We start from the raw sequence: 15,308 nt of genomic DNA, 5'->3' as shown, positions 1-15,308 counted from the left end.
AAGTCAGAAGCTTTCAACTGTTCCTGCTGATACGGCCTGAGGGAACCTCTTGTGTTCAAACTGAGCTATTGGTGTACACCTGAATCCATAAGAAGACAAAGCAGTTGTGTCAGAGAGCCTGGGGGGGGGGCATAAGAAGCACCCATATAATTCACTGACATACAGAGTTTAGCTGCAGCCAGTGCCGCAATAGCAGCATGTGTTTTCTCCCTTCTTTCACCCATGGAAAGGACTCAGCAGAATTGCTCAAACATGGAATTAATACAGCATTGAGATGAGACAAACAAACAGTAATTCAGGCTCCTTTCCAATCCCTTTGCAGGGATGAACAAGTCTCCGTATCATATCTATAACCAGAAACGCTCCTGTTGTCAAAGAACTCCTTTCATAAAGTTATCGTGTCTGTAATTGAAGCAGGGTAGATTGCTTGCCCTGCCAGAAGGAAAAACCTCCCTTCTTCAATCTTTAGAAACATTCTGGGGCTTTTTAATCCTATGCCAATTCACTCCTCTAAATTACACAGTTCTTCCCGAAGTTTATACCACAAAGATGTGTTTATTTACACTTTCCTTCTGAAGCTCTCTCTGCTTCTGAAGCAGGCAGATAATCACTTTGCCAGCTAGAGTTTCAACCCTTGATCCAAGGGCTCACTCACAGTCCTATCAGCAAAGGCTCTTACAGAAGAGTGTGCTAGATGGGAACTTAATGGCTTAAGTAGCTGGGTTGGGGGATTGCACAGGACTAAGAGGAGAATTAACTCAGAACAAGTGCAAGTCCTTGTGAAAGGAACTTCAAACAAGCAGAAAGGAGGTGTAAAGATCCAGAAGCAAGTAACTGCAATGGGAAGGTGCCATCTCAGACCAAGCAGAAGGACCCTGCCCATGCCAAAGACTTGCATGACCTGGGCAGATGGGTGCTCCCTCCCTTCAGTTTTTAAAGCAGTGTCCATAGCACATAAATTGCAGGTAAATTCAAGTGTTTTCAGAACACTTGACATCACCCTCACCAGAAAACTCAAAGAGAGATCCAAGAAACAAGTGAATGAAGAAAAACGTTCTCCATCTCCCTAAGAAGCGCTTGGATCAGGTCAGAACTGAAGTACACGCTCTGCAGAGAGGAAACCAGAATGATCACTGCGCACACTTTAACCTGCTCAGGAGCAGAAAAGAGATAAATCAATCTCATGCTCTTCTTTCACTGACGTCAAATTCATTCTGAGAAGGGAAGCAGGTACCTGCAACGACACCAAATGCTGCAGATGTCGTGGTGCTTGTTCAGAGCTCCCACTAAAAGAACAGTGTGATAGCGTTTTCCCAACAGAGAGAATGAGTAACCCTTAGCCTTCCCATTACACAGCTCAGTGAAGTAACCCAACAGATGAGCTGCTCTGAAAAACCAAACCCAGCCCTTGTGGGCAGCAGATGTGGGCTGGTGGAGAGAATGCAGAGGCAGATGGGGAGAGGGGATGGGAAATGACAGAGATGAGCAGGAGCAGGGCAAGCAGAGAGCATGAAGGACAGGGGCAGGAAAGCTGTGATTTCACAGACGTTTGTGAAGTTAAATCAACAGCTTTCCAATGCCATTATTTTAATGATCATTCCCCTCCTAATACATGCAAGGAACCAGCTGTTTGCAAAATGACCTTTAAACCCTACCCACCGTACCTTATTAGACTAATTCAGAGCTGCAGGTTGGCTGGTCCCAAAACCCATTTACCCAGGACAAACAGGCATTCAGCAGGGACACAAGGTGAACACACTGTCACAACAATTCTGCCTGCATTTCTGGATGCACACAGCAGAGCAGCAGCTTCCCCACCTCAGACACTGCAGCACCAGATGAGCTCAAGTCTTCACTACCTCCTTCCTCACATGGCAAAGATAGCAAACGCTAACTAGAGCAAGTGCTGGCTTTCTGGATAGCTTCTGTGGGTGCAGAGGTGTGTCAGAGCCTTTCACCAGCTCTTAAAGGCCTCTAACCAAAGGAGATGTTATAACCAAATGCAAGCTTCTTGCCAGCAGATGAAAGCAGCAGAGCAGAGCTAACTCTGGCACTATACTCAGATCACTGTATCTTCAACACATCTCGTTCCTATAGCTGAAGCACTGGTGCCCAGCAAGGCTCCTTCCACTGGCTTCAGAAGGTCTAGCCAGGACTGACAGCTTTAAATTGCTTTGGAAGCATCACAAGTGCACTAGGAAATCTCTGCAGACAAGGCAGCCCATTGGGAAGACAGTGTCACAGAGGGGTGAAACCCATGAACAATTAACACAGGCACGATGCAGCCACCAACCTAACAAAGGTTGGATGTTGTAACAGATGAATGCTCCACAGTCTCGGACAGAGAGGCTCTGTCAAAGCAGGATCAGGGCAACTTCCGCCTTCTCCTCCAACATGCCATAGCCCTGATGGCTTCCTACTAATAGCAGAGCTCATCCATCATTCATTCATGTCCCAGGTTTGGCAGGGCAGAGAAGGATTAGTTAGAGCAGCCTTGCTTGCTTGGTAGTAACTCTTCCACCGGCTCAGGACCAATGCCACCAGAATAACCCCTGCACATGCTACACAGGCACATCGAGCTGATTGGTGAAGGCTTCAAATCCCATTAGTCTTCAAGGTATTCAGCCCCAGGACCTGCTAACAAATCCAGCTGATGGATGGTGCGTGGCAACTGCAAAGTGCATGCAGCGGGAGGCCATCCTGCTCAGAGCATGACCAGCGAGCAGCATCACAAATCTCTGGTTCCCCCAGTTTGTCACGAAGGCTTTGGCATCACTGATATAATTCCCCAAGTTATAGCCAAGTTGTCAGGGAATGGCTCTAACGTTAGCACGGAAGTTATGGAAGTCAGGGCTACTTTGGAACTTCTCAGGAGTCTGCAGGCATTTGACCATTGACCTTATGCTTCTAACCAGCAGTTGCTATCGACAGCAATTTCAGTGGATCTGGTTCAATCTAACTTCAGCAGCAAAACACATCGTTTAAAAATTGGAAATCAACTTCTTTCTGCCCAAGAGTGCTTGGTCATCAGTCTCTGGGAATTAATCCGAGTCCCAATTTCCACTCCCAACTTGCCAGCACAGTGCTACAAATCTTGTGTGAAGGAATCTGGCATGAAAGCAGCGTGATGTATCACAACACTCCCTCACCCCCAAGCAACTGTTTCCCATACTAGATAAGTCTGACTGAATTCAGGCTGCAGCTCCCAGGAAAACGCTGCTTAACACACAATACAGACAGCATGGAACTAGAGGAACCTGTTAGGTACAGTACATCTATGCAGGTCCTGTTCATTCAAGCCAACAGAGAAGTGATTTTTAAAAGAGAAAGAAAAACCCCACAAGGCAGCAGAGAAAAACATTCCTGAGAGTGCTCAGCCCTACTTTGCTTGACGTTTTGATACTCGGCTTCAAACGAGCCTTTTCTGATTCACCCACTCAAAGACCACATCCCAGCATGGAGCCAGGTATGGCTCTTGCTCCTCCTTGAGCTGTGATTGTATTTGTGTTATAGAAAAATGAGTGGATTGATTTTAAACAGGTTCAGGCAAAGTAAGCTTTAAAACAAGCAGAACTGTAGCACAGTAGAAGTAACAAAACACCAAAGAGCTCAACTTCAGAAACTGTAATGGTATTCTGACTTCCTTCCCTCTTTACCTGTAGTATATCTGAGACCACAACAATCAAGCAAGAATTAGACCCAAAGGCAACTCTGCCTTACTCTAACAATGTCAAAAACGCAACCCAAAACCCCAGAAAACCAAAACTAAGAGCACATGGGCTGTGCATGGAACTGTTACAACCAGGTTGGTTGTGAGAAGAGAAGCAGTGTCAGAAGTTCTCCATCTTCCTTCCAGCCCAGGCAATGGATGTAAGAACTTCAGAGGAGAAGATGATGCAGGGCATGGACTAAAGAACTCTAGCTCTGGGCACAGCCAAGTAATCAAAGAAATTTAAAGCTTATTTATGCCTTTGTTCTCTTCTAAAATGATGAACTCCAGGAGGTGCCACATTTGGGCTTTGCGTGGACTGGGAACAGCACACAGAAGAACTGTTCGGCGTGGGTTATTGAGTGCTGATGAACCAACAGGCTGTGGGGGACATGAGGGCTTTGGGATGTGCTGAAACACACAACAAATAGAGAACTCAGGCCTCCAGTTTCACAAGTAGCAGGGACAGGCAGCAGCATCACACTGTGGGACATGGCTCATTCATCCAGGTGGTGGTTTACACCCTTCCAGGCAGCTCCATGGTTTGAGTTACCCACTGATGAACTCCTGAGCGTACGCAGTGCTCTGGGTAGACCCCAAGCTCACCAGAAGCAAGAACTGCTGCCCTAGAAATCAACCTAACAACTGCTTCCATCCTGTATAATTAGAAGCGAAATAAGGACCCTCTGTCACCTTTGCAAGCAGCAGGTTGGGGTGTGCGTGGGTACAGCTCATCCACTGCTGCTCTCCTGCGTGTTTACAACTAAATAGCAGCTGCTTGCAGCTTGTGGCCTCTCCACCAACCAGCTCCCTTGTGGGGACATTTATTGAGTCATAAACTCCTCCAGCAGCGTTATCACCACAGCATTTGCACAAATAAAGGTTGGAAGAGAGAAAGATTAAATAAGAGAGAATTCACTTTAGAGAGAAGGCAGGGGAAATGCTTTACAGGCAGGTTTGCTACGAGGAAGGAGTGAGCGGAGGAAGGCAGGGCAGGAGTATACATGCATGAAGATGGCTGGCACATCATCCTCCAGACATGGAATACAGATTTCTCTGACATGACAAATCTGAGCTTCAGAAAGCTCAAACAACCCTAAAGCCTTCCCTGTTAGATATAGTGCATTTCAAGTAGCATAGCATGTGATGCATTTATATCTCCTCAATGAGACTTAACAACTAAGCTCTACCTCTCCAGAATCCCAGGGGAGGAGAAATCCTGGTGCTCCTCAAGCACAGACATGGACCTTGCTATACATGGCCAAAACTTTCTTTCCCCAGCACACACATGAACTGCTCCTCTCTACCCCAATGAGCACACAAACAATCTATGAAGCATTTTGCAATCCATCAGAATGGAAGCAGCTCTTTAACAAGAGCCTAATGATGCAGAATGATGAGAGATACCTGCGGCGCAGCTCACGGCACCCAGAACCTCTTCTCTTAAGCAGAGAGAGAGATTCAGATAGAGGAAATGCCAGCTCCCACCAGGCCATGCTTCAGCAGGATCCACAATGCTTCAGCGAACCCGCTCCATCGGGATGGGACACTGCAGGACCTCCTCGGCATCTCCTCAGCAATCCGGGTCACCACTGCCCAGAGGTTAGAGAGGAACTTCCAGCAGAGCTGCAGTGCCCCGGGGTGGGTGCCAAACAGGAACGAGGCTTTCACAGGGATCACTTGGAAAAGGAAGTGCAGTAAATGGACCGCATTCTTTTTATTACAGCCAAGGGCAAAGGAGAATGCAGTTGAGTCAGGGTTATGTTAGAAGCCTACCTCTGCTGGAACCCAGTAAATGAAGGGTGTTAGGGTGTTTGCACAGAACAGTGACTCACAGAGTGACAGCCTTCCCTGCACTTCCATTACAAACCCAGACTGTTCATAGACAGGGTTGCTGTACCATAAACTCATTCACCAGTTTATTGCATTGTCATTTCCTTATGCAGACAAGCCCTAAAGCCGTGTCAGAAGCACCTTTGTTAGCAATACTCGTGAGCAGCCGGACACAGAAGAGAGGAGGAAGAGCACAGACTTATGAATGCTCCTAGCTCAATGTACTCAGCTCCTACCGACAAGGGAATACACGTGTCTGAGCGTGCAGCTCTTCATAGCTCGGTTTGGCCAGGAGCACAGACATTGCACCTTGGTCCTTCTGTGAGTGACAGGCACCCAGAGACAGCAAGAGAACACTGGGAAAGACAGGGATAACGCTCCTCACTAACACAGCTTCCTACACGCAGTTGCAAGAAGCAGGTTTGTCTGAACTCTCAAATCACATCAATACACAGTCACCAGGGGCTGCGTTTTCCCAGTGGCACCTGGTGGGAGATTCTCTGGTAGAACCACCAATTGTGGAACAAATTAACCTAGCAAAATTCCATGGAAATGCAGTTTTGCCAACTGGTGTGAACAGGGTGTAAGGGAAGCAGGATGGGCCACAGATACTCCGAGAAGCTTGGATGTGAGTGCAGATGTGCAGGGAGAGGGAAGCAATTCCCTAATAGGAGTCAGACTTGAAAACATCATCATATGTTCTTCCCTTGCATCTGGACTCCAAGACAGAAATGACAGAGATTCCCACTGCCCACTGTCCTTTCCCTCCCACACCCTCTCCTCATTGGGCCAACAGCAGCAGCGATGTCCAATTCTCATTATCTGTGGGCAGCAGTAGCTCTTGGTGAAACCTGAGGTCAAGAAACTACAGGCAATTCTAACAGACACAATGGGAGCTGCCCCTCCCACAGCTGCCCCATTATAGAATCATAGCATAGTTAGGGCTGGAAAGGACCTTAAGATCATCCAGTTCCAGCCCCAGTGCCATGGGCAGGGACACCTCACACTAAACCATGGCACCCAAGGCTCTGTCCAACCTGGCCTTGAACACCGCCAGGGATGGAGCATTCACAGCTTCCCTGGGCAACCCATTCCAGTGCCTCACCACCCTCACAGTAAAGAACTTCCTCCTTATATCCAATCTAAACTTCCCCTGTTTAAGTTTGAACCTGTTACCCCTTGTCCTATCACTCCAGTCCCTAATGAAGAGCCCCTCCCCAGCATCCCTACAGCCCCCCTTCAGATACTGGAAGGCTGCTCTGAGGTCTCCATGCAGCCTTCTCTTCTCTATTATCACAGCTTTTATTACATTTAAAGCCAGCGGTTTTGATGCTGGAGCTGCAGTTGTGCAAAGCCATGAAAACAGACTACCAATACAGATAAAGCACTCCCAAATTAAACAGGAGACATCATGGTAATGTACTCTGAAGTCTGAAAGCTTCTCGACCAAAGCACAGGCCACGGCAAGGAAGTCAGAGCCTGAGTGGACTGATGCTGCTGCTACCAGCCCACGGTGACACAACCACACCTTCCCACTGGGGATGGTATCAATGGCAAAGTCAGTGGGCAGGATTCAACAGGGCAAGTTGAAAGTGTTCTAGCTACAAGGGTGGACAATCAGAGCAGGATCCTGCTCCCATAATCCTTAAGAACATCCCACTACAGGGAGTGCTTGGAGAAACTGTGGCTGCCCCATCCCTGGCAGTGTTCAAGGCCAGGGTGGACACAGGAGCTTGGAGCAAGCTGCTCTAGTGGAAGGGGTCCCTGCCCATGGCAGGGGTTGGAGCTGGAGGAGCTTTGAGGTCCCTTCCAACATGAACCAATCCTGGATTTTAAGATTAACTTTGGAGTTCGTGGTCTGGATGTGCCTCCCAAGCAGCAAAGAGAAATACTCACATGTGGATGGCAATCGAGTGGACCTGTTTCAGGTGACTGTTTTATAACCAGATGCACCATGCTCCAACAGTGCCTATCTCTCTCCTTTGACTACAAAAGATGCCCTAAGGGCCAGCAGATATTCACAATAGGTAACATTAGCTATATCCCCACCATGCACTACAGTAAAGTAACCTGTGCCACTGAGAGCCTGTGCAGGAAGTGAGGAGAAAATACATTTCAAACCACATTAAATGATGAGCTGATATATTTGTCCGTGGGGCAGAAGTAACTGAGGGAGCATCTCAGCTCCTGTCTCAGAGACGTGCACAGCAACAGGCAAAGGGAAACCAGTGCCCAAAGGAACGGTCTCAAACCAACACAGTCAGAAGGAAGATGGGAAGAATTGTACTCATCCAGTGTAAGCTGTAATTTTCAGTCTAGAAATCTAGAGCTTGCTTTCTCTCAGCCTAATGTATACCATGCCCTGGAGACGTTTTCACCAGCCATCAAAAGGAACTTGCAGAGAACCAGATGCTTCATTAAAGAATATTCACCAAGCCTTATGAAATCCTTAGTAAAAAGCAGCACAACAAATCACCAGTGTGCAAGGGAGCTGGAGTCACATATCCAGCTTTGATTGCAACCTCCTGCGCTGGGAAACACGGTCTGGTTAAGAAATAAAGGGGAAAAGTACCCAAGAAATAAGAGATTCTGGCCTCTCTTTCCAACATTCCTCCAACCTGCATTTCCTGAGCGAGGAACACGCGAGACAAAGCCATTTGGCAGAAGATGCTAATTTAAACTTAAAGGAAAATAACAGCTTAAAAAGAGAAGGGAGGAGGGAGTTTTAATCCTTCTGAACAAACCCAACAGCTTGTGATCACTACACATATCTCAGGAGTCAGAGGAGGGAGGTGAATTGAGCTGTCCTGGGCCAAAGGGAATGACATGGATGTACTGCGCTACATGAGTTTTGTTGGAATGTGTTCTTGCAAAGCCTATATCTGGCTGCAAGGTTTAGCTACCCATTCCTTAATCTCTCTCAGGCCTTCGTGAAACACAGAAAAGGGATCTCCTGCCACGCTGTCATCCTCCACAAGTTAACGGCCAGTGCATTGCCCCTTCCAGGAAGTTACTATAACAGTGGGGGATAAAATTCCAAAGTTCACTGAGCACTCTGGGAACCAAGACAAGCCCCAGGGTTTGATTTAGGAAGAAACCCTTACGGAAACCCCACCACCCTCACATCCAACAACCATCCAAGTTAACAGCATCTTCCACTGCCCTCTGCTGTTACCAGTCATTCAGCTTCCAGTTCTCTCTCCCATAGCGTGAGGCTGGGCTCCGGGCTGGCAGCATCCCAGCCCCTTTCTCCGGCGGGTTGGAGCCGCAGCTTGCAAATATGCTGAAGTTTAATGCAATCTGTCTTCTTGGGTAATCACATTCCACCCGCACCGCATGCAATAAAGATGTATTGGTAAATGCATTTGCTAAAGATATACTCGAGTGGAAAGGCTACAAGCCTGATTTACAGGACGTAAGAAGGAAGCATCAGGTAACGGGGGCTGGCAGAGGATGCCCCAATGCTCTCTGTGCACAGCGACCGAGGACATGGATTGTGCAGCACAGGCACCACGTTAAAGCCGAGAAAGGAAAAGAAAGCACATGCTTGGGGAGCTGGGGACGCTAAAGATATGAGAGAAAAGCCCTTTCCCTGGCAGCTTTAACCTTGCTGATTTGCAGACATACAAAGACCTTCTTTGTAAACAGGAAGGAAAAAAATTCCACCAGGACTAGCAACAACATTTGGTCTAATATATCCTGACAATTTCCCCATCTCCTTCTGTCGGGCTGCTTCTGAGAGCTGGCTGGCAGCTTGTTTCATGTTATACTTAAATCAGGCATACAGCTTCCCTTCACAATGCTAATGCGACAGAGAAAGACTGCTGCTATGAAATCTCCACCTCTTCCCCATCCTTTCCATTAGCAATCCCAGGAGAGGAGTCTCAGTGTTCTATTCCCAGAAGGCTCCATCCCAAATCCACCTTAATACAGTCTCAGCACCTTTTCACTTCTCTGGGCAGCCTACCTTGAGATAGGCCCAACCCACTGAATTCTCACATGGGGAACTGCATCCTTCACACTGCAGATATCCCAAGCAGCAGCTTATGTCTAACCACTCGGTTTTCCCAAGACCATATCCCAGTTGCAAGGTCGAAACACTTCATTTTTACTTTATCCTCCACTTGTTTCAATAGCCAGAAATCCTTCCAAGGTACTGAGCAGCCGCTGTCCTACAGCATCCACAAGGGCTCTGCATCTCAGAAGGAAGAGCCATAAGGTTTGCTGCCCCCACGAGATGAACACTTCCCAGGAGTGTGCCATTCTCCTGACAGCAGCTTTGCCCAGTAAAGCAGCTTTCCTCATGCAGCACAAAAAGAAGCAAGATCTCCAACTGCAAAGTCCCATAATAGGAGAATGCTTAGAGCCTGTTTAAAATGCTGCCAACACCAGCAAAAGGGATCTGCCTACTGCTTGCAGCGCACAGTGTTCACAAAGGCAAAACTTGGGAAAATCACTGTGACTCACTTTGAAACCCTAGAGCATCCACAGTGCTGGTTTGGTGGCAGCTCAGTACAACAGGAGCCACTGAGGGGAGTGAAGCCGGGACATACCACAGTGTGACTGGGCAACGTGGAATCAATGTGGGAAAATGGATCCCAAGGGAAACGTGGCTCCTATGAAGGCTGCAATTTGACTAACAGGTACCACAGCTCTCAGAAACGCTTCAGAGAAGAAAACACCATGCAAAACAAGAGAGCAAAGCCAGCAAGTCCAACAGGGAAGCCTTTGTTACCTTCTGAGCTGCACTAACACAGCGCCGGTATTCCTTAGCCAGCTCGGAGCATTTGAGCACTTCACGTTTGTTTTCTTGGTAGCACTTGAGGATTTCAGCCTGGAGGCTTGCACAGACAGGATCCGTGTTCCTCCTCCTGCAGGGAAAACAAGCGCAGAGAGATGTGTGAAGCGGAGTTACTGCCCACTTACTATCACTTTACCAGTGACACACATACTGATCTGGTGCTGGAGTCACCTCATCCTAATAGAGGAACTGGTGGGAGCAGCAATCACCAATGTGGGTCAATGACCAACAGACTCTTCCAGCTGAGAATTCCAGCAGGAAGAAGGAACTTGCTGTCTCTAGGTTGGTGTGGAAGCCTGTTCTACCCTGAGGCAAAACATCACCTCCCCTCTGCCGCCAGGAAGGAGAATAAAGGAAAACAGATCAGTTCCAAGAGGTTCAATGATATTCCCAACTCACACTGGAAATCTTTGGCAGAACTCAGGAATCCTGGCTGGGCCTGCGCGAGATCTGCAACAGCCTGACAAGGAACTGCACGGACTTGTTGAATAAGCTGCCTGGATCTATTGAATTCTCATCTATTTAAACAGTTCAAACCCTCCAGCATGGTTGGAAGCACTGCAATTCTCCCAGTGACTAGAAAAAAAACAATAATAGCTAGAGCACGTATCTGTTTCTTTGTATTTCTGAAGCAATTAGTACTCAGACCCCGTAAATGGCATTGACAGCTACCCAAGAACAATTAGGGATGATGTTCTTATACTCTAATGTGCATGTGTACATATGGCACATCATCAGCAACAGTACCAATAGAGGGGAAGGTCTTTGTAAAACAATCCCAGCAACAATGGCACACACACAGTAACACAGTGTCATCAGCTGCATAGACAGGCACAAATTGCAGGAATTTGCAGCACAATTGCCATGGATTGTTTTACCAGACAACAAGAGAACATATGTTTAGGTGTAGCAACCCTCACACACTGCCTCCCAAAGCATAAATCCATTTAATTCCTTGCATTTTCTGTCCAATATGCTTAGAGAGATCTGTGCCTAAATATCAAACACACCTCTTCCTTCCGGGGCACTTGATGCTTCAGGCAGGCGTTAATGCTATGATGTGATATATTCATTTCCACAGTCACAACAGCAGGTCCTCATTCAGCAAAAGGGCTTCATAGCAAGGCAGTGAGAAAACACTGAATCACAGAGTGCTTTGGGTTGAAGGGACCTTAAAGCTCCTCCAGCTCCACCCCCTGCCACGGGCAGGGACCCCTTCCACTAGAGCAGCTTGTTCCAAGCCCCTGTGTCCAACCTGGCCTTGAACACTGCCAGGGATGAGGCAGCCACAGCTTCTCTGGGCACCCTGTGCCAGCGCCTCAGCACCCTTACAGGGAAGAGCTTCTGCCTAAGAGCTCAGCTCAGTCTCCCCTCTGGCAGGTTAAAGCCATTCCGGCCCTTGCAGCATCTCTGTGGCCTCCGGACTCACTCCAGCAGGTCCACGTGTCTCTTGTGCTGGGACCAGGAGCAGGACTTGCTCCTGGGCATGTCTCATGCTCTCAGGTAGAACATATCTAAGAAACATGAAATATTAAACAAAGATTTCCTAAAAGCTTTTGGAAAGCTCGGATATGAGTTTCCAACTCATTCTGTCCTTTCTGCATCAGCAACCTGGATGCTCCCTCAACGCAGTCTGGATGAGACACACTCCAAATGATACTTCTCAGTCCCCGCTCTTACTGTCAGCATATGTGGGCAGAGGAAGGATTTATCAGTATCAGTGTGACAGCCACACTCTGAGGTGCTGAGCCACCAAAGATCAGAAGCCACCAAAGACACGAGACAGACTTCTCGTTCCACCTCTTCACTAATCCTCCAGCTCTCAGAAGAAACTTCTTCCATACGTGGTCCCCAGAGGCCCGTGTGCATTTCTAATTTGTGTGTTCTGAAGCAAATCGCGTTTAAAGCCTCTAAAAATCCATATTCTAAAGAAAAAAAAAACAACTTCAAATTTTGGAATAGGGAAGAATCCAGGGAGAGCTTCAGAAACTCATAATGTTGGCATTTTACTTTGTCACTAACTTTAATATCACTCTAATCAAATCAGTGAGACTGTGGAGATGATACCAAACAATACCAGGTCAGGAAATACCACCAAATCCCTCAATTCATTGAAAAAGTTAAGACTTTTAAAATTAAGGTTTTCTTTAAAACTCAGCCATGTTAAACTGAAGGGCGTTTTGTCATTTTCATGCCGAGAGCTGGAAGAGCAAAAAGGTACAGCATGAACAGCCTGCATTCATCTGAACTGAAGGTGGTACGAGCATCTCCAGTACCTAGAAGGATGCTTGCCATTGTCAGCATAGAGAGCTATAGGAATTGTGGGGTTTTTCTTGTCTGTTCCTTCCCTACCTCTCCTACAGCATCAGTCTTCACTGCCTAGAGTAAATACAAAGCCAGGACCTACCTGTGGGGTCAGAGTAGTGCAAAGTCTGGAACAGGTCCAGGGAAGGGCAATGGAGCTGGTGCAGGGCCTGGAGCACAAGTGTTGCTTGAAGCCTAACAGAGGGATCACCCCACAGGCAATGGCATGTGCTGCCCAGCGAGCACCTAAATCAGTGTTTGCCCATGCCACTAACCACAGCACAGAGAGGATTTACTGGGTCCCAGGTACCCAGACCCATAACAAGAATATTCTCCTTTATTTCTTCAAAACCAAACCTCAAGCTGTGGTTATGCATCAATTGCCCCAGCTTCTTAAAACAGATTTAGAGAAGCTAATCAACACAGAGCTTAGTTGGTTACACTGATTATCAATACAAATTACATAAACCAATGTATTTGTGCATTCACAAGTGAACTGGAAACTCAATAGAACCAGCTAAATCCCACTGAGAATGACAGATTTTCTTTTGGAGTGGGAAGCTAGTGCTGCTCAGGAGACAACCGTCCCTGTGCCCACCATACACTGTGATCGATGAAACCAAAGGACACACTGTATGGAAGCACATCCTGTGGAGTCCAGGAGTACACACGTTACTCACCTCCAGCAGACGAGTTCTGGTACCCATCGTGACTGAAAAGGGGGAGATCTGAACTGTTCTGGTGTCAAACTGCTCGAGGAGCTTTCCTCCTAGCACAGCAATCACTACTCTTCTCCTGCTCACATGAAGTCTCTTAACTTTAGGTTGCAACACTTCTACATATGGGGAACTACAGCCCTATACATCAGTTACACCTTAGAGCTGTCTGGCTTTACTTGGAAAGGAATTTACTTTACTTTACACAGGAAGAGGAATTTAACATGAAAGATGTGATGGAGGCCAGCAGGATCTAACTACAAACACCTCTGTGGAGAGCAATGGCACAGTGACTTCCAAAGGACCTTCCTCAGTTACCTCCCTTCAACCTCAGCCCAGCTCAAGGCTGTTGGCACTAACCAGCCTCTAGAAAAACTCCTCTTCTGGACACTCCACTGCTCCTGGCAAGCATCTCATTGCTTGAGGGGGTTCATTACTATTTCTTAATCAATGAGGGGGAAGGAACATGGTGGATCAGGGATGGGGTTTGAATACATGAAGACCAGAAGACCAGGATGGGCTTGGAATACGGGTCAGTTCTAAGCATAATATGCCACCACCAAGTAAGGCAGACAATTAGTTTCTGCCTAACGTAAAACACATTGCAATTGCTATCACTATCATCAAAACAAATGTAAGAGGCTCATTTATAGCAGCTAAGGCAAGAGAGAAAGGCAGGGCTGGGAGGGATGAGGCCAATACCTAGACAGGGAAGTATGGGAGATGAGCTCTGACAATACCTTGGAAGTAATTGCAGGATATAGAGAATATGAATGATTAAAGCCTTAACGCACCCTCTCATCTGCTTGAAGGAAGAAAGGTGGGAGAAAGATCTAGAAACGCAACTGATTATCAGTGCCCCTCACGACTGGGCAAGAAACCTTTGTCTCACCACCATTCAATGGGAAGGAATGAACATGCACATGGAATCCATGATTTTGGATCCGCCTCTCCCCCTCCCAGGGAAGGTTCTAAATCAGGTCTTTGCCTGGAACAGAAGGGAGACGTTTTCTTAAAATGAAACAAAGGGCATCCTTCTCTCTGCTATCCCTTGAGGTAAAACACAACGAGCATGATCTTGCTGCATTTTGACACGCCGAGAGTTACCAAATCCTCTCTATCACTGCGTATTCCCTTTACTTTATTTAATAAATGAAATCTCATCAACTTATCCTTCTTCTATTATCACTGCTGACATCAATCTGATAATATTGGCTTGGCGTGGAATCGTGCTATTATATGTCCTCTTGATATTTAATTTAAGAGAAACGTCTGCAGTGGGGTGAATATGTGAAGCAAGCTTTTTATTACTGGCAGCAGTAAGGACGCTGGGAGTGAATTAGACATTCATCTTAGTCAGGGCCAATCTAGAGGCTCAGAAGAGGTTTTCTTCTTAACCCTCTCCTACCTGTTCAATTGCGGCAGGTAACGGCTGCTCCAGTCAATAACGGCATTCATTTGTCTTGGCAAATTCATTTCTACATGGACATAAACCCCGTGAAGAAGCGCTAAGCGCCAGGGAGGTGAAAGCAAGGTTCTTTGAGAACTCCCATCGTAAGTTCTGCGACCGCTGGTCTAAATGTCCATCAATTAATCAAGAAGCAGCACAGCTTCCAAAGACAAACACCAGCTCACTGCAAGGAGCGATTAAGGCAGTATCACCAGGATGCAGACCCCTTTGAAGGTCTCAAACACAGCTCAATGGTTACAAGCTGCTCGCTGCTGACAGGTCCCTTTCTTGGAAGAAGAATTACACTCAATGTTGGGAAAGCTGGAAAATGCGTCCCTATTTGCTGGTCCTTTTATCCAGCTGAGAAGTCAGACTAGGCAAGTGGAGATACAGCTTCAATGCTTTAGGACCCAGCAGCTCTTCAGACTAGTGTAAAACCGGTAACTCCACAGTGAGCACCGCAGCATCACTTGGCTTTACCAGGGAGAGCAGCAA

At 47.1% G+C, this 15,308-nt stretch overlaps 1 protein-coding gene across 3 annotated transcripts in view; it reads right to left on the bottom strand.

The window, feature by feature from the left end:
* The window catches only part of CHCHD6 (coiled-coil-helix-coiled-coil-helix domain containing 6), a 106,004-nt gene that overhangs the window by 26,291 nt on the left and 64,405 nt on the right, over positions 1-15,308 (bottom strand). For all 3 annotated transcript variants that reach the window (XM_061456064.1, XM_061456065.1, XM_061456066.1), the window contains one exon: positions 10,278-10,413. In XM_061456064.1, coding sequence (XP_061312048.1) covers positions 10,278-10,413 — 136 coding nt within the window. The remainder of the gene's footprint in view (positions 1-10,277; positions 10,414-15,308) is intronic.

Source organism: Pezoporus flaviventris, unplaced genomic scaffold, assembly GCF_033815535.1.
Source record: "Pezoporus flaviventris isolate CSIRO_AGI_PZ_B2104156 unplaced genomic scaffold, CSIRO_AGI_Pfla_v1 ptg000021l, whole genome shotgun sequence".
Lineage (NCBI taxonomy): Eukaryota > Metazoa > Chordata > Aves > Psittaciformes > Psittacidae > Pezoporus > Pezoporus flaviventris.
The sequence above is the reverse complement of the archived record's forward strand: the minus strand, read 5'-3'. Positions and strand labels throughout refer to the sequence as shown.